Below are 27,552 nucleotides of genomic sequence, written 5' to 3' on the forward strand. Positions count from 1 at the left end.
CAAACAGCCTCACCTCGGACCCTCACAGGGAAACACCTGAGCGTCTTCCCTTCGCTTCAGATAAGGGATGACCAGGCTGAAAACACAAACCTTCCCACAGAGCTTCGTGACATGAGGATTTCCCTTCCCTTTCCACAGCTGCACAAAGCACATATAGAGACAAGAGAAACGCACACTCTGAGGTACCTCAGAGCTACAGCGTACCTGCTGCAATACCTCTCTCTTCCCAGCTCCTGTACTTCAGCTGCTCACCAGCTCTAACTCAGATTCTTCACTCACAGCACCACAGCAAACTCTGCCCGGGCCACACAACACACACTACACAAGCTACAATGGCTAAGACACACAAACTGGAACATTCCCACCCAATAATCAGTCGCGTCGCATAGGAAGGCTGCCGCACACTCCTAGAAACCAAACCTACCAGTCCTGAGCAGCTCCCCACCTCCTCCTGCCAACCACGCTCAGCACACACACTATTTGCCCATCAAAAAACGAAAACCTTAGAACCTACACAAAAAAAAAAAAAAAAAAAAAATCATCTGAGATCCATAAGTGCCAAGAAGACGTGCACGCACAGCAGCCCCTGCAGGGGTAATCACAGACATACCCTTTGCAGAGGAAAGAGCAGACTCTGATACAACCCTGCTCAGGCTCTTGGTAATGCTGCATCTACACTGCCAAGCCACATGTAGCATGAAATGAAGCTGGTTTTAGTCCTCTGGAAAATTACACAAGTAGGTTTATACATCTAAATATTAAATTATAGCTCAAAAACAGAAGCGTATCCCACCATCCCAAAGAACAGTGAGCCAGCAACCTCTACTAAATATCCCTCTGTTAAGTGAATTCCAAGCACTTAGAAATCCAGAAATCCATAGACTCCAGCCTGCCTAGAGAACCCTGCAACTGACTGAAGGAAAACAAAACACTTACCCCAAAGAGCAGCCCAGGCAGAAGGAGCTCTCTGATGCCATGCCTGGGGCTCATATACCATTTGGCCCTGCCCCGCACCCAAACCCAATCACATTGTAAAGGGGAGGGACAAAGCACAAGAAAGTAGGAGCAGAGCAGGAGCAGCAGGTTTTTTGTTTTTTGTTTTTTGTTTTTTTTTTTTTTTTTAAATCTGCTTTACCTGAACAACATGCAGAGAACAGACAAGAGACCTGGGGTGTTTCTAGAAGCAACAATCCCGATGCTTTTGCTGCAGCTTTTAATATTCAAAGGACAACACGACCAGTCAAGTAACTGGAACTTTTTCAAATGGAATTACGTCAAACAGGTTCATCATCACTTGCAAAAACAGAGAACCAGCATTCACTAGCATGCCAGAGCTAATACCCACCTCCTGCACAACGCTCACTACTACTAATGCAACATATCATTGTGCAATACCTCTCTGTTCCTGGTTCCTTTAACTCACCTGCTCAGTAGCTCCAACTGAGAAATGTGCCCGGGCGGCGCCACGCTAAAATGTGCCCGAACAGACTTATTCTTCAGTGATGAAGAAGGTGACCCTGCTCAGTCTCTTGGCAGTACTGCACTTACGCGGTCAAGAAACCGTACCCCACGGTTTCCCAAAAACAACGTACCTGGCAACCCCTCATAAACATACCTCAAATATGTGAATTCCATGCACATAAAGCCTAGAAGGCTTTATGGTCTAACGACTCGACAGACAGCAAACACACAGGCAAAAGCTCCAGAAATATAACAAACCGCCCCTAACCCTGAGAAAGACCACTGCTTATATGCCCACTGCTGCCATTTTCAGATACACGCTCACACAGGGAGCTTCGATGATGCATTTCTCCTAAAGCCTGCTCCATCACTTTGCCACCAAGTTTGTGACTTTGATAAGATTTGACATATAGGCAAAGACTCACAAAAAGCCCTGTAATTCTGCAAAAATCATAAGGGACCCAAAAACACAAAGCAAACACACAAAATAACATCGCCATACTATCCGTAACACTGCTGTAATAACTACTCACCTGAGGAAGAGCTGCGTGCAATACAGGCACCTACTACTTAGATTGCTTTACTATGACAGATCCTACCAGTTGCCACCTCAAAAAGATATGCGTACCGGTTTCTACTTGAAAATGCATCAGTCCACAGACTCTGACCCACCTAAAGAACCCTGCAACTGACTGAAGGAAAAACAAAGCACTTACCCCAAAGAGCAGCACAGGCAGAAGAAGCTCTCTCATGGCACACCTGCAACTCAGTTACTATTAGGTCCCACCTGGAACCTGAAGCCAATCACATGGGAAAGTGCAGGGGGAAAGCACAAAAAAAGCAGAAAGAAGAGGAACAGCAGCTGTGGTTTTATTACCTTATTTATATGGCTTAGCTCAACAGCATGCAGAGTGCAGACAGGAGAACTGGGGTGTTTCTAGAGGCTACAATCTGTTGTCGACGGAAGGAAGACACAGACGCTCAATATGAGTGAACAGTGAACTTCAACTTTAATGGATAGCTCAGTCGCCTTTTATCTAGTTCAAACATAATCAACTCATACATATTGCAAAAACTAAGCTCAGGATTGGCTAACACTTTCCTATCTTGTCAGTTAGTTCCTCCCTCTTTTAGCTACTGTCCCGCCTTAGAGACTTTCCCAACCACACAAGGGCATCGTGTCCTTGGGCCTGATTGGTTCTCAACCGGCTGCGCACATGCCCAGGCTCATATGAGTTGAGTACGGTACCTCCCCTAGCCCATGACCTCCTAACTGCTCAACATCCACGTGTCCTACCTCACTTAACCATTCCTCCACAATTCCCCCATTTTTATTTTGTGCTACAAATACCTTCTCTGTGAGTTGCTCTAGTTTCTTAGTTAGGCAGTTAAAGGTTACATATGCAGCAATTATAATCAATATAATTATAAGTAGAAAGCAAAGTCCCTCTTTAACTAACAAAACCCATCCACCCATGTTCCCAAAAACAGATTTAAGCCAACCTTCAAACCAACTATCTTGTACTACAATTTTTTGTGTATGATCCCTTAACCATTTCAACTGGTCGTGAATTGACTGACCATGGTCGGAAAGATTAAAGCAACACATTCCTTCTACATCTTCACACCCATGTCCCTGAGCCAAGAACAAGAAATCAATAGCGGCCCTATTTTGCAGCACAGCGTGCCTTAGGCTTTCCGTGTCTTGCGACATTTCAGAAAGAACTTCTGTGGTTACATTTGACTGTTTAACAGCCCAACAAGAAAGCTTATTTATGCTAGCCAAAGCGTGTGCAGTTCCTACAGTCAGAAAAAGATCCATTAAGCAGAGTAATACGGGCAGAGTATGGTGCTAACATTTCACTCAGTTCCTTTGGATCCCCTATCGGGACCCCAAACAAGCATGTTCTGAAAGGGTACATAACATAACACAACTATACAACTTAACCCTAATAACACTACAATTACTGTAAGCACTTAATGGTAACACAATTAATAGTAAGTAACACAACTTAGTAGTAACACACTTAAACCTAATCACTTGATTGTGATCAAAGGCTGTTCTTGATAGTCGTCGAGGTGTCACAGCCCACGTCATTGTCAGAATGATTATCAGGAACCTCTTCCTGGTCATCTTCGGGGTGTGCAGATTCTAAAGCTGCTTCAGTCCACTTTGCAGTGATCCACTGGGTACCTGTTTCTGGCACCACTTCAAAATCTCTATAACATTTTATAACATTTTTGCAAGTAACTCTTTAACCACATTTATCACAATACTACATGCAATGATGATTGACACCACAGTGAACAAAATCCTTAATCCCTCTTTGACTAATCCCAGTAACCATCTATGCATTGTTTCAATTATATCAGTGAACCATTGATTGAAAGGATTGATACCATATTGACTCTTCCTCGTGTGCTCTTTCAAGAAAGTAATGGATTTGTGAATTGACTCATTACGATCAAAAAGTTTTAAACAGTACGTTCCCTTAAGTTTCTCCAAGTGGCTACTTCGCACAATGACTCCATACTTGTGAAACATGATTTTGCTCAACCAGTACTAATTTCCTATGATTTCAGCCTGCACTATGGCAATAAATGCGCTCTCACTAACACAGTACACAGCACACTCACACACCCAGAGGCCTCTGGCACATCTCACTCTCAATCATACCACAACCTCAATCATACCACACGAATATAATTTAGAATGATAAGCAAACAAACAAGTATTGCCTCTCATTGCGTTCCTCGTGAAGTGACTTGCAACACTTTGTTTTAAAACCTTACCCTTACACAAATACTTTCAACACAAAATACCTGGACATTTAAGAATAACACATACAATTAATAACACTCCAGTTAGTATCCCTTTTTCATTGCAAGGTAAACCTCTTATAAAAAGAATGCCAGAGAGAAGCAGCACAGCCGCCGCTGCTTCCATGGTTACATCAGACAGGCTGCAGGGTCCTGATGTCCGTCCCTCTGCTCTGTGCCGACTCGCCACACGGTGAGGGTCAGCTGCCGTTCGATTCCGCGGAACTCCGAGCGCAGCACTGCTCGTGGCGGTGACTGAGGGGGGGGGAAGCTCCCACTGCCCCGTAGCCCCCTGAGGCAGCGTTATCGTTCTCACTGAAGGCAGCAGTGGGCAATCCCCAGCTCCAACACTTCCCGGCAATCCCAGTCGCTCTGTACCAGCAGTAGCGACTCTCTGCTCAGCCTGATGTATAACTAAGGCGTTAGTGACTGCTCTCCAAGGCTTCAATAATTTTTTAGCAGCCTTATTTTCATTAATAACTTCATCAAACAATTTGTCCCCAAATTTACGCCACTCTGTTTGTTCAAAAACTGTATCAGGATTGATAAAACAACCCTGCATTACTCCATATGCTAATAATCCTGGTAAATCCTTTTTGCAGTCTATATCTGAAGTGCTCCGCTTTTCTAAAAAGCATTCGAGCAAAGCATACGCCGATGTCTCTCCATACCTTTATATATGTCGGTTGCAGCCTTTGCAGAGACCTCGGCGGCGCTTCTCCGGCGGGACCCTTTATAGGCTCATCCCGGGTGCGGGGACTCCCTTCCACCTTCCGAGCTGCGGGTGCGGGGACTCCAAGTTTTCGTCCCTTTCACCTTTCAGACCTCGGCGACGCGTGACTGGTGGGATCCTCTCCCGGGTGCGGGGACTCCACGTCCCTTTCACCTTCCCGACACGGGTGAGGGGATTCTTGTCCCTTCCACCTCCTGGGCTGCGTTGCAGGACCGGTTCCTCCCTTATTCCGTCCAACCGTGGCCCAGGATCACCGCCAGCAGTGTCCAAATCCGTTCAGATCGGTCCCTGTTCGGGCGCTATTTGTTGTCGACGGAAGGAAGACACAGACGCTCAATATGAGTGAACAGTGAACTTCAACTTTAATGGATAGCTCAGTCGCCTTTTATCTAGTTCGAACATAATCAACTCATACATATTGCAAAAACTAAGCTCAGGATTGGCTAACACTTTCCTATCTTGTCAGTTAGTTCCTCCCTCTTTTAGCTACTGTCCCGCCTTAGAGACTTTCCCAACCACACAAGGGCATCGTGTCCTTGGACTTGATTGGTTCTCAACCGGCTGCGCACGTGCCCAGGCTCATATGAGTTGAGTACGGTACCTCCCTAGCCCATGACCTCCTAACTGCTCAACATCCACGTGTCCTACCTCACTTAACCATTCCTCCACAACAATCCCCATGCTTTTGCTACAGCTTTGAATATTAAAAGGACAAAATGACCAAGCAAGTAGCTGATTTTTTTTTTTCATCTGGAATTAGCTCAAGCTTTTATTTACATAGAAAGAAAAGTCTAGGAGCAGAACTGATTACATGCCAAAAAAGAATTCAATTCCATTCCACTCACAGGAAAAATCACTTACTTCAGTAAGCTGAGAACCAAAACGCTATGCCGATGTGTTAAAACACATTACAGGACACTGGGTCCAGGCCCTCCGCTGCACCCACTTAAAATCCATCCCTACACTCACCAAGGTACAACCCCAACCCAAACACAGACGCAGCATTTCAGCTTCAACACAGTGTTGGGAACTGATAGAAAGGACACCTCATCCTCAGCAAGGTGTGCTCAGGCTACACAGGACAGGGCTTTGGGCACCTCTTTCCCTACCAAAGAAGACAGCCATCAGCACCTGCTTTGTTGCTATTCTAAAGACTAACATCACAGCCCACATTGCCTGGGACACCTGATAAACAGAAGAGAAAGCAGCCATACCGTTTTCAAGCCATCCCTGCACGTGTCGCTCCTCGACGATCTGCAACCTCTTCTTAAATCCTCAGCTGCTTCTGTGGAGAGCCTGCCATGGCACCTGCAAAGCAAGATGGATACCCTTCGCAGTCACCTTGTGCTACTTGGCAGTTCTGCTCCAATCCAGCTCACAACCAGCCTGCCCTTCTCATGCTGCTCTTTAGAGTGCAGCTTAGCCCCTCTGAGCCTGTGCGAGACACCCGTGAAACAAAAAGAAAAGCATAGGCTGAAGCAGCATCCAAAGCCACAGCACAGCTAGGACAGTTACTCTCATCTGCTCCCTTACCTCGGCCCCCTCACCTGCCCTCGAGACAGGTACTTCCATCTGCTCTCTTAGGCCAGCTACAACACCCCTGAAATATAAACAGGATTTTTACTGTATTTTGTGTAGTTAAGTAACTGCAGTGACAACTGCACCCCTAAAGTACCTGCTACATCTGTTCATCGCTCACCTTGCCAAAAGCAGCTATGCTCAAGTCCCGCATTGTACACTGTGTTTCAGCTTTAACAACTGAAAACAGTCACAAGATAATCATTCAGCGGCCAGCATTAGAACCCATCCCTCAACAACAGCAGGGACCCCATTTACAACTTATCGTTTCAAAACAGCAGCCCCCTTACCTCAGCACCTCAGAAGTAGATCAAGCCTGTCACTGAGCTGCCTACCCAGTGCTGAAGAGTTCCAGATGGAGCTCTTTCCTGTGACAGGTTCCAAAGGTTTACACTCTACTGGGGACAGGAAAGAAATAAGAATAAACATTTCAAAACCCCGTATCTGTAACCTTTCAAGATTCGACAGACCTCCTCAAGCACACTGTTCAAGCACTTATGCGAGCAGCTGCTCACAAGCAGATATACTCTCCCACCTCCACATCTGCCAAACACCACAGAGATGACTGTGCCAGCTGCCCTTCAGTACGTGCCCAGAGGCAGACCGGATGCCTTTGCCAAAACACTCCCGACAATGTATTAGTACACCCATGCACTGCCACATTAATCACTAACTGCCAGGCAGGATAGCTCCAGACCAAACACATACACACACAGCCACGCCACAAACACTACAAACAAAACACACAACACAAGGCGCAAGAAAAGGTGACCCCCCAGAGGGAAGCTCTACGGCAACAGCAAGTCAGAATAGGTGCTCTGCACCAGACCCTAGGAGAGACTCAAATATCACGACATGCAACTGCAAGCAACTGCCAGAACTGGGATGATGGAGGCCTAAAAAGCCTGCCTTCAAGACAACAGACCAGAAGGATGGGGACTGAAAACCCCATAAGACAAAGCTTAGGAAATCAATTCCCAACAAGAGCTCCTGATGCGGCCCCGATGACTTCTGCAAGAGTGAGGATGGAAACAGGCGCAATCTCAAACAGAATACGATGCACAAGACCTGAAACAGACCTGCTCTTTAAGCAGCGACTGCAACACAAGAAGTGCTCAGATCAGAGTCATGATGACAAAACATGCATTGAGGCCCTTCAGCATGTTATAAATGGCTCAGGATTCAAATTAGGATTAAATAAAAAAATAGGATTTATTGAAAGAATATAAAGGAATAGAGGTAAGCAAACAGCGCTGGGTGCACCGGGAGTCTCCGCTCCACCAGGACGCACACCAGTTACATCAAGCAGCTGATTTTTATGCTCCTAGACTAATACATATTCATTACTACTTCTAAAAAAAATAGATTATTAAAATTAGCTTCCGGGGTGCAGTCCCTCCTACTGGAGCATGCGCAGTCTCCTCTGGGGTCTCTTCTGGGGGTCTCTAGGGGTCTTTCATGCTGAAGGCTCGTAGTCTTCCTCTCCACCTTTGTACTTACTGGGCACCATACCAAGTTTACGGAACATCTTCAAGTCTTGTCTCCCAGCCGCCCTTCAGCTTCTTTCTCCTTCCTCTTTATCTCTCGGCCCCCCCTAACCAGATACCAAAGATCCACATAGTATCCCATAACAGTCACTAGTTGTTATCAGTTGTTCTGAAACTCCCAGACACACGAGTAATTAAAACATTCTTCCCCAGCCATTCACAGACACATCTATAGCAGTGTTAGAAATAGAAGTCCGGAATAACAAAAGCAAACAGGTTCATAAATTTAAGAAGTGATAAATTGACTAGAATGAGGGGGAGACTGGGACACACTGCATCTGTGGTTCAAGAATTAAATTGCCAGTGCAGGGCCCAGAGGCAGACAGGATTCAAACAGAATTGTTCTTTATGGACACGAATTGTTAAAACATTCCTCACAAGCACCACTACCAAGTCGCCTGTCTAGTCAGTCCAGTGTAAAAAGCTAGGAGGATATCAAGACCCGAGAAGCACAGAACAGACATTGCAGAAACACCACAAGACAGACAAACAGAAGGAAACTGTCCTGCCTGGCGCACGCACTCACGCTACAAAATAATCTCGCTTCTTCTATTAGCCTGGTGACCCAGCCACAAGCAGCCTGAACGTGACCCAGCCTGAGCCACCCTCACCGTGGAACCAAGTCTATTCAGCCAGCTGGCTCCATGCTGCTCTGACTCCCACCTCCCATTAGCCACCCCAGATATGCAAATACCAGGTGCCCCCCAACTTAGCTCTCAGATTGCTGAATGGTAAATTCCCTCCGCCTCAAGAAACGCACAGGCACTGATTGTCATCTTAGTCAATTGCCAGGCTCATCATCAGCTGCAAAAACAGAGTACCAGCATTCACTAGGACGCCGGCCCCATTGCTCAACTTCTCCACAATGCTGACCACTACTGATGCAACATACGATTGTGCTCACCTGTTCCTCTCCGAGTCCAAGCTCCAACAGTGCAGCCAGTGTCATCCACACCGCCTGGGAAAACAAAGGGATTAAATGATCATTGCGTTCACAACAAGTCAGCCAATGGTGTTTGTTTTTTTTTTTATTGTTGTTTTTTGTGTGTGTGTTTCCTGTATTTATTTATTTTTTAGTCTGCTTTAGCTCAACGGCATGCAGAGTGCAGACAAGAGAACTGGGGTGTATCTAGAAGCAACAATCCCCATGCTTTTGCTGCAGCTTTGAATATTAAAAGGACAATACGACCCAGCAAGTAACTGGAACTTTCTTAACTGGAATTAGCTCAAACTTTTATTTACATTGAAAGAAAAGTCTAGGAGCAGAACACATTATACACCAACAAAATTAATTCCATTTCATCCCCAGAAAAAAATCACGTACTCTCATCCCCTCCTGTACCTCAGCCACTTGCCTACCCCACGTGGCACGTGCTTCCATCTGTTCCCTTTACCCACTTATAGCACCTCTAAAAGGCAAACTGGAATTTTACTCTATTGGATGTAGGAAAATAACTGCAGTGACAACCGCGCCCCAAAAACAACAGTTACCTCTGCTCATCACACACCAGAGTCACTGCAGAGGCAGCTCGGGTCAAGACGTCCTGCATTGCGCACTGCGTTTCACCCTGACCAAAGGCAAAACACAGGCAGAAGATAAACATTCAGCTGACAGCAGTAGCACCCATCCCTCAACAACAAAAGGGACCCCATCTTTAGTTTTAACCTTTCAAAACAGCAGGCCACTTGCCTCTGTACCTGCAAATTAGGTCCAAGCTTGCAAGGAGCGGCCAGCATCACCCACACCACCTGGGAAAACAAAAGGACAAAATGACCACTCTTCTTGCGAGCACTCACCTGCCACACTGCTCCTCTATCCCAAACAGCCTCACCTCGGACCCTCACAGGGAAACACCTGAGCATCTTCCCTTCGCTTCAGATAAGGGATGACCAGGCTGACAACACTCACCTTCCTTCAGAGCTTCGTGACATGAGGATTTCCCTTCCCTGTCCACGACTGCACAAAGCACCTGCAGACACATGAGAAAGGCACACTCTGAGGCACCTCACAGCCACAGCATACCTGCTGCAATACCTCTCTCTTCCCAGCTCCGGTACTTCAGCTGCTCACCAGCTCTAACTCAGATTCTTCACTCACAGCGCCACAGCAAACTCTGCCCAGGCCACACAACACACACTACACAAGCTACAATGGCTAAGACACACAAACTGGAACATTCCCGCCCAACAATCAGTCGCGTCGCATAGGAAGGCTGCCGCACACTCCTAGAAACCAAACCTACCAGTCCTGAGCAGCTCCCCACCTCCTCCTGCCAACCACGCTCAGCACACACACTATTTGCCCATCAAAAAACGAAAACCTTAGAATATACACACACACACAAAAAAACTATCTGAGATCCATAAATGCCAAAAAGACGTGCACGCACAGCAGCCCCTGCAGGGGTAATCACAGACATACCCTTTGCAGAGGAAAGAGCAGACTCTGATACAACCCTGCTCAGGCTCTTGGTAATGCTGCATCTACACTGCCAAGCCACATGTAGCATGAAATGAAGCTGGTTTTAGTCCTCTGGAAAATTACACAAGTAGGTTTATACATCTAAATATTAAATTATAGCTCAAAAACAGAAGCGTATCCCACCATCCCAAAGAACAGTGAGCCAGCAACCTCTACTAAATATCCCTCTGTTAAGTGAATTCCAAGCACTTAGAAATCCAGAAATCCATAGACTCCAGCCTGCCTAGAGAACCCTGCAACTGACTGAAGGAAAAAACAAAGCACTTACCCCAAAGAGCAGCCCAGGCAGAAGGAGCTCTCTGATGCCATGCCTGGGGCTCATATAGAATTTGGCCCCGCCCAATATCCAAACCCTATCACCTGGAAAAGGGGAGGGACAAAGCACAAGGAAGTAGGAGCAGAGCAGGAGCAGCAGTAGCTGTTTTTTTGTTTGTTTGTTTTTTTCTTTTTGTTTGTTTCTTTGTGTTTTTTTTTTTTTTTTTTTTTTTTTTAAATCTGCTTTACCTGAACAACATGCAGAGAACAGACAAGAGACCTGGGGTGTTTCTAGAAGCAATAATCCCCATGCTTTTGCTACAGCTTTTAATATTGAAATAACAACATGACCAGTCAAGTAACTGGAACTTTTTCAAATGGAATTACGTCAAACACGTTCATTATCACTTGCAAACACAGAGAACCGGCAATCACTAGCATGCCAGAGTGTTGTCGACGGAAGAAAGACAGGGACACTCAATATGAATGATCAGCAAGCTTCAATTTATTGGATAGCTCAGACGCCTTTTATTCCTTAACATATAATTAGCTCATACATATTACAAAAGTTAAGCTCGTGATTGGTCCCCCTACGTCCTTATCTTATCAGCTTCTTCCTCATCCTTTCGACCGAAATAACACAGTCGGTACTTTCCCAAACCGCCAACAGCTATTGTGTCCTTGTGTCTGATTGGCTCAGACAAGTTGTGTGCGATGTTTGTCCAACTCGTAAAGATTCAGCTGTTTTATGTCTACGTGACCTATGTCAGTTAACCATCCCTCTACACCAGAGCTAATACCCACCTCCTGCACAACGCTCGCTACTACTGATGCAACATACAGTTGTGCAATACCTCTCTGTTCCCAACTCCTTTATCTCACCTGCTCAGTAGCTCCACCTGAGAAAATGGGCCCGGGCGGCGCCGCGCCGAAATAGGCCCGGGCGGCGCCGCGCCGAAATGGGCCCAGACATGAAGAAGGTGACTCTGCTCACCCTCTAGGCACTACTGCACTTATACGGTCAAGAAACTGTACCCCACGGTTTCCAAAAAACAATGTACCTGGCAACCCCTCATAAATGGACTTCTAATATGTGAATTCCAAGCACTTAAAGCCTAGAAGCCTTTATGGTCTAAAGACTCAGAAAGCAAACACATGGTCAAATGCTCCAGCAACATAACAAACTGTCCCTAAACCTGAAACAGAATACCTCTTACATGCCCACTGCTGCCATTTTCAGATACATGCTCACATAGGGAGCTTTGATGATACATTTCTCCTAAACCCTGCTCCATCACTTTAACAGCAAGGTTTTGCCTTTGATAATATTTGACATAGAGGCAAAGACTCACAGAAAGCCCTGTAATTCTGCAAAAAAGGAAAAACAACGCACTTACCCCAAAGAGCAGCACAGGCAGAAGGAGCTCTCTGATGGCACACCTGCAACTCAGTTACCATTAGGTCCCACCTGAAACCTGAGGCCAATCACCTGGGAAAGTGCAGGGGGAAAGCACAGAAAAAGCAGAAAGAGGAGGAGCAGTAGCTGTGGTGTTATTAACTTATTTCTATGGCTTAGCTCAACAGCATGCAGAGTGCAGACATGAGAACTGGGGTGTTTCTAGAAGCAACAATCCCTATGCTTTTGCTGCAGCTTTGAATATTGAAAGGACAAACACAACCAAGCAAATAACTGATTTTTTTTTCTTCTGGAATTAGCTCGATCTTTTATTTACGTAGAAAGAAGAATCTAGGAGCAGAACAGATTACACACCAATAAACAACAACAACAAAAAAAACAATTCGATTCCACTCACAGGAAAAATCACTTACTTCAGTAGGCTATCTGAGAACCAAAAGGCTATGCTGATGTGTTCAAACACACTACAGGACACTGGGGCCAAGCCCTCCGCTGCACTGAATTAAAACACATCCCTACACTCACCAAGGCGCAACCTCAATCCAAACACAGACGCAGCATTTCAGCTTCAATACAGTTTTGGGAGCTGCTGGAAAGCAAGCTTCATCCTCAGTGAGGAGTGCTCAGGCTACACAGGACAGGGCTTCGGGCACCTCTTTGCCTACTAAGGAAGACCACCATCAGCACCTGCTTTGTTGCTATTCTAAAGACTAACATCACAGCCCACATTGCCTGGGACACCTGATAAACAGAAGAGAAAGCGACCATACCACTTTCAAGCCATTCCTGCACATGTCGCTCCTTGATGACCTGCAACCTCTTCTCAAATCCTCAACCGCTTCTGTGGAGAGCCTGCCATGGCACCTGCAAAGCAAGGTGGATACCCTTCGCAGTCACCTTGTGCTACTTGGCAGTTCTGCTCCAATCCAGCTCACAAACAGCCCGCCCTTCTCGTGCTGCTCTTCAGAGTGCAGCTTGGCCCCACTCAGCCTGTGCGACACACCTGTGAAACAAAAAGAAAAGCATAGGCTGAAGCAGCATCCAAAGCCACAGCACAGCTAGGACAGTTACTCTCATCTGCTCCCTTACCTCGGCCCCCTCACCTGCCCTCGAGGCAGATGCTTCCATCTGCTCTCTTAGGCCAGCTACAACACCCCTGAAATATAAACAGGATTTTTACTGTATTTTGTGTAGTTAACTAACTGCAGTGACAACTGCACCCCTAATGTACCTGCTACATCTGCTCATTGCTCACCTTGCCAAAAGCAGCTCTGGTCTTCAAGTCCCATGTTGTACAGTGCGTTTCAGCTTTAACAACTGAAAACAGACACAAGATAATCATTCAGCTGCCAGCATTAGCACCCATACCTCCACAACAAAAGGGACCCCATTTACAATGTTATCATTTCAAATCAGCAGCCCCCTTGCCTCAGCACCTCAGAAGTAGATCAAGCCAGTCACCGAGTTGCCTACCCAGTGCTGAACAGTTCCAAAAGGAGCTCTTTCCTGTCATAGGTTCCTCCAAAGGTTTACGCTCTACTGGGGACAGGAAAGAAATAAACATTTCAAAACCCCACATCTGTAAGCTTTCAAGATTCAACAGACATCCTCAAGCACACTGTTCAAGCGCTATGCGAGCAGCTGCTCGCAACCAGATCAACTCTCTCCCCCCCCCCCAACATCTGCCAAACACCACAGAGATGACTGTGCCAGCTGCCCTTCAGTACGTGCCCAGAGGCAGACCGGATGCCTTTGCCAAAACAGTCCAGACAATGTATTAGTACACCCATGCACTGCCACGTTAGCTGTCATCACTAACTGCCAGGCAGGACAGCTCCAGACCAAACACACACATAGGCACAGTACAAAAAAAAAAAAAACAAAAAACACAGAAAACGAGGCACAAGAAGAAGTGACCCCCAGAGGAAAACCCTATGGCAACAGCAAGTCAGAACAAGTGTTCTGCAACAGACCCCAGGAGAGACTCAAATGTCACAACATGCAACTGCAAGCAACTGCCAGAACTGGGATGATGGAGGCCTAAAAAGCCTGCCTTCAAGACAACAGACCAGAAGGATGGGGACTGAAAACCCCATAAGAAGACGCTTAGGAATTCAATTCCCAAGCAAGAGCTCCTGATGCGGCCCAGATGACTTCTGCAAGAGTGAGGATGGAAACAGATGCGATCTGAAACCGAATATGATGCACAAGACCTGAAACAGACTTGCACTTCAAGCAGCGACTGCAAGACAAGAAGTGCTCGCATTATCCCTATGACAACGAAACAAGCATTTAGGGCCTTTGGTGTGACTACAAAGTTGCACGTCTTCTCTGCCCAGTGGAAGAAGGCAATGAGAATATCAAGACCTGAGGAGCGCGTAACATATGATGATCATATCAGGAAATGTTTGATACAAAAAACTATTAATCACATAGTAGAAGTGATCCCCTTAAGCTCCCACTGCAACACAAGCGTTGCTCAGCTCCCAGTTCAACATCAGCATTATTCTGAGGAGGTCAAGTGTTCAATACCATCAGGATGGCTTCCCCAGGGCCTGCCGAGCACCAAGAGCAACAGTACAGTACAGCACAGACAACACAGAACACAGATAACAAGCTGGGACTGCCCTGCCTGGCACACGCTCACACTGTGACAGAACTCCCCACACATAATCTCTCTGCCTGACCTGATCAATCCTGAAAAGCACCATCCAAAGCAATGACTTAAAAGCACAGACCCTCACCCTACGGGTGCATTCACAACCCCAACTCAAACATAGCACTTGCCCCCCAGCTTAGCTTGGGAATGCTGGGAGGCAGGTTCCATCCTCACCAAGGAACACAAAGCCTAGCCAGGACATTGCTTCAGGCACAAGGCTCCTCTTCACCAGCAGAAATAAAGTGCCATCACGCACCAGCACACCAGCCAAATTTCTTCCAGTGAAACACACCCACCTCAAACAAAACAGTAGTCAACTGACCTGCTCCTCTACTGAAATCAGACAGACACCCTCTAGACAACTCCCCGCCTCCCCCTGCCAACCACTCCCAAACACACCATATTTGTCCCTGGACTTCATTCTCAGGGCTCAGAATCTACTATCAATGTGGACCACAGAGGCCAGCTAGGATGTTCCCAGTACCTTCTTCGTAACAGGAAAAGAGGAGTCACCCAGAGGTGCACCCAGAGACTACTACACCAAAAACAATACCCATTTTCCAACTTTTCTCCACTCACCTTCCCGATCCTGGCTGAGCACTTCCATTCACTGTGCTGAGCCAAAGTCACAGGGCTTAGTCCAAGCAGAAAGAACAGACAAACGTGACAATCCACAAAACAGTCTATACCCACTCCTCTTCTTTCCTCCTGTAAAACAAGAGCCCAGAAGCCCCAGAGCCACGTGCTCCAACGCAGTACCACTGCTATGCTCACCTAACATCCCAAGGAGATGCATCGCACTTCCAGCTCCTCTTGCACTCCGAGCAGCTCCAGCATTTCAGGAGCCACTGACATCTGGCACGTCTCAGAAACGTGGCAGGAGACGTACTCTGCTGTCGCAAGGTGCTTACAAAGCTGGCCCAACAGGTGAAGTAGTCCACAGAACAACTCAGGGCCCCCACTGCTGTCCACTCACCCTCATGCTTCATTCAAGTTTCCGTGCCTATGCCCTGGGCTACAAGAAACAAAGAGAGAAGGTCACATCCACAATGGACACACAAACAGTGCAGCTCCTTGCAGGAAACTCAAACACAGAGACCAGAGCCAGACAAATAAAAAAAAACACCCTGAAGTCCACAAATGCTTAAAGTCCATGAATGCACAGCAGCCCCAACAGAGGTAGCCACAGACTTGCCCTTTGCAGATGAAAAAGGTGAACCTGCTCAGTCTCTTGGTAATACTGCAACTACGTGGTTGAGCCTCTTGTAGCATGTGATTGTTATAAATGGCTCAGGATTCAAATTAGGATTAAATAAAAAAATAGGATTTATTGAAAGAATATAAAGGAATAGAGGTAAGCAAACAGCGCTGGGTGCACCGGGAGTCTCCGCTCCACCAGGACGCACACCAGTTACACCAAGCAGCTGATTTTTATGCTCCTAGACTAATATATATTCATTACTACTTCTAAAAAAAAAAATAGATTATTATAATTAGCTTCTGGGGTGCAGTCCCTCCTACTGGAGCATGCGCATCAGTCTCCTCTGGGGGTCTCTAGGGGTCTTTCATGCTGAAGGCTCGTAGTCTTCCTCTCCCCCTTTGTACTTACTTGGCACCATACCAAGTTTATAGAACATTCTCTGCAGGTCTTGTCTCCCAGCCGTCCTTCAGCTTCTTTTTCCTTCCTCTTAATCTCTCGGCCCCCCTAACCAGATACCAAAGATCCGCATAGTATCCCATAACAGTCACTAGTTGTTATCAGTTGTTTTGAAACTCCCAGACATCAAACACAAACAGCTTTCTTATTTGACGCTTCACGAGTAATTAAAACATTCTTCCCCAGCCATTCACAGACACATCTATAGCAGTGTTAAGTTAATCTCGAAGAAGACAGGCAAAAAGGCTGTAACTGTTAGAAATAGAAGTCCGGAATAACAGAAGCAAACAGGTTCATAAATTTAAGGAGTATTTTCTGAAGACGTGATAAATTAACTAGAATGAGGGAGAGACTGGGACACACTGCATCTGTGGTTCAAGAATTAAATTGCCAGTGCAGGGCCCAGAGGCAAACAGGATTCAAACAGAATTGTTCTTTATGGACACGAATTGTTAAAACATTCCTCACATGATCAAGCTGGTTTTAGTCCTCTGGTAGTCCTTTGGAGAGTTACAAAAGTGGGTTGATTCATCTAGAGATTAAAATACAGCTCAAAAACAAGAGTGTATCCCACCATCACAAAAAACAGTGAGCCAGCAACCTTCACTAAATATTCCTCTATTAAGTGAATTCCAAGCACTTAAAATCCAGAAATCCATAGACTTCAGCCTGCCTAAACAACCCTGCAACTGACTGACAGAAAAACAAAGCACTTACTCCAAGGAGCAGCCCAGGCAGAATGAGCTCTCTAATGCCATGCCTGGGGCTCATATACCTTTTGGCCCCACCCAGCACTCAAACCCAATCACCTGGTAAAGAGGAGGGGCAAAGCTCAAGAAAGTAGGAAGAGAGCAGGCACAGCAACAGCTGTGATTTTTTTTTTTTTGCTGTTGTTTCTTTCTTCTCTGTTTGTTTCTTTTTTAAAATCTGCTTTAGCTCAGAAGCATTCAGAGAGCAGACAAGAGACCTGGGATGTTTCTAGAAGCAAAAATCCCTGTGCTTTTGCTGCAGCTTTTAATATTGAACTGACAGTATCACCAAGCAAGTAACTGAAACTTTCTGAACTGGAATTAGTTTAAATACGCTCATTCCCATCTGTAAACACAGAACCAGCATTCACTAGCATGCTAGCCCATACATTTCTCCTAAACCCTGCTCCATCACTTTGCCACCAAGGTTGTGACTTTGATAAGATTTGACATACAGGCAAAGACTCTCTAAAAGCCCCGTAATTCTGCAAAAATCATAAGGGACCCAGAACCACAAAGCAAACACACAAAGTAACATCACCATACTATCCGTAACACTGCTATAACTACTCACCTGAGGAAGAGCTGCGTGCAATACAGACACCTACTACTAGATTGCGTTACTATGACAGATCATACCAGTTACCACCTCAAGAAAATGTGCGTACCGGTTTCTACTTGAAAATGCACCAGTCCATAGACTCTGACCCACCTAAAGAACCCTGCAACTGACTGAAGGAAAAACAAAGCACCTACCCAAAAGAGCAACCCAGGCAGAAGGAGCTCTCTGATGGCATACCTGCAATTGAGTTACCATTTGGTCCCACCTGGAAACTGAAGACAATCACCTGGGAAAGTAGAAAAAAAAAAAAAAAAAAAAAAAGAAAGATGAGGAGCAGTAGCTGTGGTTTCTTTACTTATTCATATGGCTTTCATCAACAGCAAGGGTGCAGACAAGAGAACTGGGGTGTTTCTAGAAGCAGACTAACACAGTCCACCAAAAAACTCAGAGTCCCCACTGACATCCACTCTCCCTTGTGCCTCATTCAAGTTTCCGTGCCTAAGCCCTGAGCAACAAGAAACAAATAGAGGAGGTCACATCCACAATGGACACACAAACAGTGCAGCTCCTTGAAGAAAACTCAAACACAGAAACCAGAGCTAGAAAAAAAAAATAAACAACCAACCTAATGTCAACAAAAGCCAGAAGGCCATGAATGCACAGGAGCCGCAACAGAGGTAGTCACAGACTTACCCTTTGAAGATGAAAAAGGTGAACCTGCTCATTCTCTTGGTAATACTGCACCTACGTGGTCAAGCCTCTTGTACCATGCAATCAAGCTGGTTTTAGTCCTCAGGACAGTTACACATGTGGGTGTATACATCTAGAGATTAAAATATAGATCAAAAACAGAAGAGTATCCCACCATCACAAAAAACAGTGAGCCAGCAGCCTCTACTAAACATCCCTCTACTAAGTGAATTCCAAGCACTTAAAATCCAGAAATCCATAGACTTCAGCCTGCCTAAACAACCCTGCAACTGACTGACAGAAAAACAAAGCACTTACTCCAAGGAGCAGCCCAGGCAGAATGAGCTCTCTGATGCCATGCCTGGGGCTCATATACCTTTTGGCCCCACCCAGCACTCAAACCCAATCACCTGGTAAAGGGGAGGGGCAAAGCACAAGAAAGTAGGAAGAGAGCAGGCACAGCAGCAGCTGTGATGTTTTTTTGTTTCGTTTCTTTCTTTCTTTTTTGTTTTTTTTTTTTTTACTCTGCTTTATCTCAAAAACATGCAGAGAGCAGACAAAGCAAAAATCCCTGTGCTTTTGCTGCAGCTTTTAATATTGAACTGACAGTATCACCAAGCAAGTAACTGAAACTTCTTCAACTGGAATTAGTTTAAACACGCTCATTCCCATCTGTAAACACAGAACCAGCATTCACTAGCCCTAACCGTAACCCCAACCCTCACCCTAAACCCTAGCCCTAGCCCCTAACCCCAACCCTAGTTTCTGAGAACTACATTTCCCGGCATGCTCTGGGCATTCAACATGGCCTCCCGGAGGTCCGGAGTCCCAGAACTTCATTTCCCGGTATGCTCTGGGCATTCAACATGGCCTCCCGGAAGTCCGGAGTCCCAGAACTACATCTCCCTGTATGCTCTGGGCATTCAACATGGCCTCCCGGAAGTTCGGAGTCCGAGAACTACATCTCCCGGCATGCTCTGCGCACTCAACATGGCCTCCCGGAAGCCCAGAGTCCAAGAACTACATCTCCCGGCACGCTCTGGGCACCCAACATGGCCTCCCGGAAGTCCAGAGTCTTAGAACTACATCTCCCGGCACGCTCTGGGCACCCAACATGGCCTCCCGGAAGTCCAGAGTCTTAGAACTACATCTCCCGGCATGCTCTGGGCACCCAACATGGCCTCCCGGAAGCCCAGAGTCCAAGAACTACATCTCCCGGCACGCTCTGGGCACCCAACATGGCCTCCCGGAAGTCCAGAGTCTTAGAACTACATCTCCCGGCATGCTCTGGGCACCAAACATGGCTTCCCGGAAGTCCATTTTTTCCTCATCGTTGCTATGGCGTTGCTAGGGGCCGCACTTCCGCCTCTCGCCGTCCAATCACCGCCCCTCCCGCGTCACGTGCCACGTCGCTGGCGTATTTAAGGCTCGCCCCTACTTCCGGCCTGCACAAAATGGCGGCCGCCGCGGTGGCCCACGCTTCAAGTGGGCGCTGGAGCCGGGGACGCCCCCGGGGGGGCGGTGAGGACCTGGCCGTGCTTTTTGGTGGGGATTTTGAGGGAATTTCGGGGGAATTGGGGGTTTGAGCAGGTATTTGGGGGTCCTGTGTTGGTCTGGGGAGGGTTGGGGGGTGCTGAGGGGGTTTTGGGGCTTCCTGGGGTGTTTTGAGGGGATTGGGGGGTTTGAGGGGGTCGTGAGGTGTTTTTGGGGGGGTTCTGAGGGGTTTTAGGGGGGATTTGGGGAGGTCCTGGGGGGTTGTGAGGGGGGCTGGGGGGGATTTGGGGTGGTCTTGTGGGGATTTGTGGGGGTCCTGAGGTGTTTTTGGGGGTTTGGAGGGTCTGAGGGGGGGGTCCTGAGGGGATTTAGAAGCGTTTTGGGGGTGTTGGGGGGCGGGGGTCCTGGGGGGTTTTGAGGAGATGGTGGGGTGAGGGGGTCCTGAGGTTTTTTTTTGGGGGGGGGGGTTCTGAGGGGATTTAGGGGGCTGAGGGAGGTCCTGAGGGGTCATGAAGGGGGCTGGGGGGGGAGCTGTGGGTGTCCTGATGTGGTTTGGGGGGTCCTGAGGGGGTTTGCGGGGTCTTGAGGGGGGTCCTGAGGTGTTTCAGGGGGGCTGGGGGGAATTGGGGACATCCTGAGGGGTCTTGGGGGTGAAGCCTGGTGCCAGAAAATTATACTATACCTACCAGCATTCCTTGGACAGCTGGCACAGCCAATCACAGCCAACTACATTTACAGCACACTGTAACCCTAGCCCTTACCACCCTTACAAGAAAGCCTCAAGCCCTAACCCTAAAAAACCTTGAAACCCCTACAGACATAACCCAAACTATTTACCACACTAAATCCCTGAAGACCTATGCCTAAAACTCCTAACCCAATAAATTAAGATGTTCAAATCCCAAGCCCACAAAATTAAGACACTCAAATCCCAAACCCAAAAAATAGGACTCTCAAAACCTAAACCCAAAAATTGAGGACACTCCAAACACTAACCCAAAAAAATAAGACACTCAAAGCACTAACCCAAAAAAATAAGACACTCAAAGCACTAACCCAAAAAAATAAGACACTCAAAGCACTAACCCAAAAAAATAAGACACTCAAAGCACTAACCCAAAAAAATAAGACACTCAAAGCACTAACCCAAAAAAATAAGACACTCAAAACCCAACCCAAAACATTAAGATGCTCCAAACCCTAACCCAAAAAAATTAGGACACTCAAAACCCGAACCCTGGAGAACCTAACCTAAATAAATAAAATTTTAAAACCCTAACCCTAAATAACTTACCTAAAATAAAACCCTAAGACCCTAACCCTAAAAAACCTATCAACACTACAACCCAAAAACTCTAAAACCCTAATACGCTAACCCTGAAAACCTTAAAACCTTAACCCCCAAATCCCTAAAATCCTAACCATTAAAAATCCAACCCTAAAAAACTTAAAATCCTAAACATAAACCCTGAGAACACTTACCCTGAAACCCAACCCTAGTGCCCTACCCCTGAAACCTTAAAACCATGAATCAATCTTTGGAAAATAACATAGGTTCAGGAGAGGATCTCAGTAAAGTAGCATTTTTATTCGAGATTACAATGGTGGGCGTCCCACAAGCAGGAGGGTGCCTACTAATTACATACACAGCTTATATACTTTCTTTTTTTCCTCCCTAGGACCGGGACCCTCCCCCTATTTCCCCATTAACTGTGCAATCCAGGTTCATACTCTACCTGGTGCTTCACATAAAATACACAGCTGCTGGCCTGTTACAAGTCACATTTCTTTTGAGGCTTTTACTCTTCGAGGTGGTAATGTTTCTTACACCGTGATTTCCACCTAATGGCAGTAAGGATTCTGGTTGTCTGCATTTTACAAGGTTGTCTGTTGTAATAAATCACTAAGTCCCAAATAGGATTACAATCAAAGTTTACAATTTATTAAATGAATAGAGGTAAGTAAACAGCACTAGATGCACCGGGAGTCTCTGCTCCACCAAGACGCACACAAGTTACATCAGGCAGCTTGTTTTTATGCTGAGGACCTGGAACCACAAAGTAAACACACAAAGTAACATCAACATCCTATCCATAAACATGCTATAACAATTACTCACCTGAAGAAGAGCTGCATGCAATACAGGCACCTACTACTAGATTGCTTTACTATGACAGATCCTACTAGTTACCACCTCAAAAATATGGGCTTACCGGTCTCTACTTAGAAACACATCAGTCCATAGACTCTGACCCACCTAAAGAACCTCTTTAGCAACCTGTGCTAAATATCCCTCTATTAAGTGAATTCCAAACACTTAAAAATCTAGAAATCCATAGACTCCAACCTGCCTAAAGAACCCTGCAACTGACTCAACGAAAAACAAAGCACTTACCCCAAAGAGCAGCCCAGGCAAAATGAGCTCTGATGGCATACCTGGGGCTCATATACCTTTTGGCCCCGCCCAGCACCCAAACCAAATCACCTGGGAAAGGGGAGGAGCAAAGCACAAGAAAGTAGAAAGAAGAGGAGCAGCAGCAGCTGTGGTGGTTTGTCTTTGTTATTTTTTATTATTTATTTTTTTTTTAATATTTGCTTTAGCTCAACAGCATGCAGAGAGCAGACAAGAGACCTGGGGTGTTTCTAGAAGCAACAATCCCCATGCTTTTGCTGCAGCTTTTAATATTCAAAGGACAATATGACCAAGCAAGTGACTGAAATTTTTTCAAATTGAATTAACTCAAACTTTTCATTATTACCTACAAAATCAGAGAACCAGCATTCACTTGCTTGCCAGCCCTGATACCCACCTCCACCATAATGTTGACTACTACTGATGCAACATACCGTTGTGCGATACCTCTCTGTTCCCAGCTCCTTTACCTCAGCTGCTCATTAGCTCTACCTGAGAAATGTGCCTGGGTGGCGCTGCACTATAGTGTGCCCAGACTTATCCTTAAAAGATGAAGAAGGTGACCCTGCTCAGTCTCTTGGCAGTACTGCTGTCAAGGAACTGTACCCCATGGTTTCCCAAAAACAAGGTACCTGGCAACCCCTCCTAAACATACCTCTAATACGTAAATTCAGGGACGTAAGGCCTAGAAGGCTGCAAGGTCTGAAGACTCAACAGACAACAAAACCGCAGGCAAAAGCTCCAGGTATATAACAAACTGTCCCTAAAGCTGAAACACACTAACCCTTACATGCCCACTGCTGCCATTTTCAGACACATGCTCACACAGAGAGCTTCGATGATACGTTTCTCCTAAACCCTGCTCCATCACTTTGCCACCAAAGTTGTAACTTTGATAATATTTGACAAACAACAAAGACTCACGGAAAGCCCCGTAATTCTGCAAAAATTATAAGGGACCCAGAACCATAAAGCAAACACACAAAGTAACATCGTCATCCTAAATATGCTATAACATTTACTCACCTGAAGAAGAGTTTTATGCAATACAGGCACATACTACTATATAGATTGCTTTAATTTACTGAATCCCAATAGTTATTACCTCAAAAAGATGTGCATACCAGTCTCTACTTGGAAGCACATCAGTCCATAGACTCTGACCCACCTAAAGAACCTTGCAAGTAACTGAAGGAAAAACAAAGCACTTATCCCAAGAAGCAGCTGAGGCAGAATGAGCTCTCTGATGCCATACCTGGGGCTCATATACCATTAGGCCCCGCCCAGTACCCAAACCCAGTCACCTGGGAAAGGGGAGAGGCAAAGCATAAGAAAGTAGAAAGAGCAGCAGGAGCAGCAGCTCTGTTTTTTTTTTTTTCTTTTTTTTTTTTTTTTTTTTCTTCTTTTTCTAGCTTAGCTGAACAGCTTGCAGAGTGCAGACGAGAACTGGGGTGTTTCTAGAAGCAACAATCCCCATGCTTTTGTTTCAGCTTTTAATATAGAATGGACACTATAACCAAGCAAGTAAATGAAACTTTTTCAACTGGAATTAGCTCAAAACTTTCTTTTACACAGGAAGAAAAATCTAGGAGCATAACACATTACACACCAAAAAAATAAAAAAGCAATGTAGTAACATCACTCAACGGAAAAAAAAAACGTGCATGCATGGCACCGCTCAGCCTGCAGTACCCTTCAAAAACAGCAGAAAAAATGCACACCACACTGTCTAGGGGAGGAAATAACGGCCCAGAGCAACATGCCACTCCTGGCTTGGAAGCCGAGCAGTAATGCTAAACTACATTTCCCGGCGTGCCCCATGAACCAGCATGGCCGACCAGAAGCCCAAAGCCCAAAGACAACAACTCCCGGCATGCTGCTGGGCACGAAGGCTGGCCACCGCTACTGCGCATGTGCACAGCTTCTGCTCCTGCTGTACCGATTCTTCGCCAGCAGGCGGCAGCAGAGAGCGACGGACCGCTTCTGCGCCTATCTGCCTGCCGTACTGATGTTCGGCCAGCAGGTGGCACCACAGAGCTCCGCGGCGCCCGTTCCGAGCCAGCCTGCTCTGCTCACGCGCGGAATCAGAACTGCAGCAATGGCTTTGAGACAGTTTGCTCGTTAAGGGAAGCAGCGAGAACTGCGCGGAACACCGCACGAAAACAGCAAGACACTCCACTCTGCTAACGCGGAAGGAACTGCCCTTCCGAACTATGAACGTGCCACGTCAGGCTTGAAAGCTGAGTGGCTTGAAAACTACATTTCCCGGCGTGCCCTGGAAACCAATGCGGCTGACAAGACCACAACTACCAGCGTGCTGCGCGGCACGGTGCTCACAGCCACCTGACCCTGCGGACGCCCCGGAGCCACCCCCGTCGTCAGCCCTGCTCCCCCACCTCACGGTTCCGAACCCGCCCCCCCCCCCCCCCCCCCCCGTCAGAGGCTTTCCCTGTCTCAGTCTCCTCCACACCCTCACCTCTCCCCTGCTCCTCTGCAAGCAGAAGCAGCGCTGGCCACGCTTGCTAACCACTGTCTCCATGCAGACCGTCCCTAGCACACCCACCCCTGGGAGCAAAGACATCACAGGGCTACTCCACTGCTGCCTTTGCTTCCTCCCCCACTCCCCTGGCCCAACAGCCTGCAGCCCCCCAGCAAGATGGCCCCCACACGCCAAGGAGCAGTCCACATCTATCAGCCCCTGCAGCCTCAACTGGGGCCCTGCTCCAGGAACTGGGGACCCACCCACCCCATTATGGAACCTGCACCCACTGACACAGGGATGGCCCCTTACCCACAGCCACAAACACAGACAGCAGTGCAAGCCAGAAAGCAAACTCTTTATTAACTGGTATACAGGACTCCCCAGAGGGAGACTGTGGCAGGGTTCTCTGCCCATACGTGGGGAAAAAAAAGTGACAGAAAGAAATTGAGAGAGAAATAAAATCATACAACCATAGAATATCCTGAGTTGGAAAGGATCCATAAGGATCATTGAGTCAAACTCCTGGCTCCACACAGGTCTATCCAAAAATTCAGACCACATGACTAAGAGCACAGTCCAAGCACTTCTGGAACTCTGACAGGCTTTGTGCTGTGACTATGTCCCTGGGGAGCCTGTTCCAGTGCGCAACCCTCTCAGTGAAGAACCTAGGGAGCAGGAAAGAAAGATTGAGAAAAATCAAATACTGCTGGGGCAACAGGACTGAGAAATGAAGAAGGTCTTAGAGGGAGTGGGCAGGGGGAGGCGAACACCTGAACACTGAGACTGAGGGGTCTCAGAATGGGACAGAGATGAGAAAGGAGAGAGCAGTGTGCAGCAGGGTTGAGACGGCAAAAGAGCGTCAAGGGAAGGGGAGAAGGACAGAGGCACAGAAAGAAACAGGTGAGCAAGCTGGACAGAGGGCTTGATGGCACGATGGCAGAGGCCATAGGACAGAAAGATGCGGACAGGTAGGACAAGGACCGGAAGGACTACAAGAGCAAAGAGCAGGGCAGATGTGGGTACTGAAACATTAACAGGGGACAGTTGGTGTGTAATTGAGAAAGATGGAACAAAGGACAGAGTGGGGAAAAGAACAACATGGACAGAGAAGGAAAAGCCTAGGATGAGCAGAGAGGAAGGGGAAGTGGGGGAGGGGAGCAGGATAGAGAGAAGAAAGAACCTAGGAAAGGCGGCAACACAGAGGAAAAGGGACAGTAAGCAGGATGCAGTAAAACGTGCAGATGGGAAGTAGGCCATACAGAGAGCAAACAAGCAGGACAGGGAAGAGGACTGAAAAGCATGCCAAAGAGACAGACGGGCTAGGAGGAGACAGGGGACAGAGAAGGGTTGCAGATACAAAGGGGAGCAAAGGCAGCCTGGGATGCAGAACAGGGGGGACACAGCCTCAGGGACCTGGCGCTTACCACAGCTCCCACTCTGGGCGCTGCCAAGAGGATTTCACGGTTCAGACACTTCTCGCTCGCTCGCTCTCCCGGTTTCCTCCTCTGTAAGGATCTGGAGGCTCAGCTGTCACCCGACCAAGAGAATACGCAGGGGTGCATCTGCAACAATGGTAGATGGTTGTCCACAGCCCTTGTATTTCATAGTAATCTTTCATAACAACTGAATAGTGGAAGGAGAAAAAAAGATACACACCATGTCCACAAAAGCTTTTGTGGAGAATACTTAAAGAAAAACAACAAAAATAGAAATACTAAGCAGCCAGTACATCAGTTTTGTTAACATACTAGAAATTTCCACATTCTTTACCCTTTACCTTGAAGATGTCACCCAATTCTGTCACTGTTGACCATTAGCATTTTTTAAATTTTTCATTTAGCATTTTTTTAAATTTTCATTTAGAGGGAGAACGGGGAAAAAAAAAAAAAAAGAGGGGTGAGGGATTGTAGTGGGTTTACGTGGCAAGGTTTTGGTAGCAGGGAGCCATAGGGGTGGTTTCTGTGAGAAAGATCTAGAAGCTGCCCCATGTTTGGGAAGGGCCCCATTGTTTTCCAGATCTGAGCCAATAAGCGATGTTGTTTTGCGCCTCTGTGAGAGCATATTTAAGACAGGGAAAAAACGCTGCGCCAGACAGCAGCCGGGAGTGAGAGAACAGCCTTGCAGGTGCCAAGGTCAGTGTAGAGGGAGGGGGAGAAGTGCTCCAGGCGCCGGAGCAGAAGTCCCCTGTGGCCTGTGATGAGGACCATGGTGAAGCAGGATGTCCCCCTGCAGCCCATGGAGTACCACGGTGGAGCAGGGTTCCACGCTGCAGCCCATGGAGGAGACCACGGTGGAGCAGGTGGCCCTGCACTGACGGAGGCTGCCACCTGTGGAAGACCCCTGCTGGAGCAGATTCCGGGCCGGACCTGTAGCCCATGGAGAGGAGCCCACGCAGGAGCAGGTGACCTGGCAGGAGCTGCTGCCCGTAGGGGAGCCAGGTTGGAGCAGTTTTCTCCTGAGGGATGGACCCCGTGGTACGGACCCATATCTGGAGCGGTTCTGGAAGAGCTGCTGCCTGTGGGAAGCCCACACCGGATCAGTTCATCAAGGACT

The 27,552-nt window shown here is 47.1% G+C and overlaps 2 protein-coding genes and 3 long non-coding RNA genes across 11 annotated transcripts in view; 1 reads left to right on the plus strand and 4 right to left on the minus strand.

Moving 5' to 3' along the window:
- LOC311421374 (uncharacterized protein) overlaps positions 1-15,243 on the minus strand; it is a 44,728-nt gene extending 29,485 nt beyond the window's left edge. The window contains exons 1-5 of the mRNA XM_084493179.1: positions 13,767-15,243; positions 13,549-13,610; positions 13,397-13,449; positions 13,064-13,157; positions 2,339-5,313 (exon numbers count right to left, since the gene is read on the minus strand). Coding sequence (XP_084349305.1) covers positions 5,239-5,313; positions 13,064-13,157; positions 13,397-13,449; positions 13,549-13,610; positions 13,767-13,872 — 390 coding nt within the window. The 5' untranslated portion in view covers positions 13,873-15,243 and the 3' untranslated portion in view covers positions 2,339-5,238. The remainder of the gene's footprint in view (positions 1-2,338; positions 5,314-13,063; positions 13,158-13,396; positions 13,450-13,548; positions 13,611-13,766) is intronic.
- Positions 8,540-11,811, minus strand: LOC311421435. The gene is made up of 6 exons (XR_014684869.1): positions 10,562-11,811; positions 9,972-10,109; positions 9,830-9,888; positions 9,631-9,707; positions 9,044-9,097; positions 8,540-8,943 (listed from the first exon to the last, which is right to left on the minus strand). It is a non-coding gene; the product is annotated as an uncharacterized lncRNA (long non-coding RNA).
- A 289-nt stretch (positions 15,244-15,532) lies between the features above and the next one.
- LOC311421437 lies at positions 15,533-19,222 on the minus strand. The gene is made up of 3 exons (XR_014684870.1): positions 18,614-19,222; positions 18,158-18,206; positions 15,533-15,967 (listed from the first exon to the last, which is right to left on the minus strand). It is a non-coding gene; the product is annotated as an uncharacterized lncRNA (long non-coding RNA).
- An 840-nt stretch (positions 19,223-20,062) lies between these two features.
- On the plus strand, positions 20,063-22,021 carry LOC311421444. Its single transcript, XR_014684872.1, has 2 exons — positions 20,063-20,155; positions 21,784-22,021. It is a non-coding gene; the product is annotated as an uncharacterized lncRNA (long non-coding RNA).
- A 3,312-nt stretch (positions 22,022-25,333) lies between these two features.
- The window catches only part of LCMT2 (leucine carboxyl methyltransferase 2), a 28,448-nt gene continuing 26,229 nt past the window's right edge, over positions 25,334-27,552 (minus strand). For 6 of the 7 annotated variants that reach the window (XR_014684803.1, XR_014684804.1, XR_014684805.1 and 3 more), the window contains 2 exons: positions 26,424-26,561; positions 25,334-25,664 (listed from right to left, as the gene is read on the minus strand). The gene's annotated coding sequence lies outside the window, so the exon portion shown is untranslated. Of the gene's footprint in view, positions 25,665-26,423; positions 26,562-27,365; positions 27,515-27,552 lie in introns of all 7 variants that reach the window. The other variant, XR_014684809.1, reaches the window with a different exon arrangement.

Source organism: Aythya ferina, assembly GCF_964211825.1.
Source record: "Aythya ferina genome assembly, chromosome: 1".
Classification (NCBI taxonomy): domain Eukaryota; kingdom Metazoa; phylum Chordata; class Aves; order Anseriformes; family Anatidae; genus Aythya; species Aythya ferina.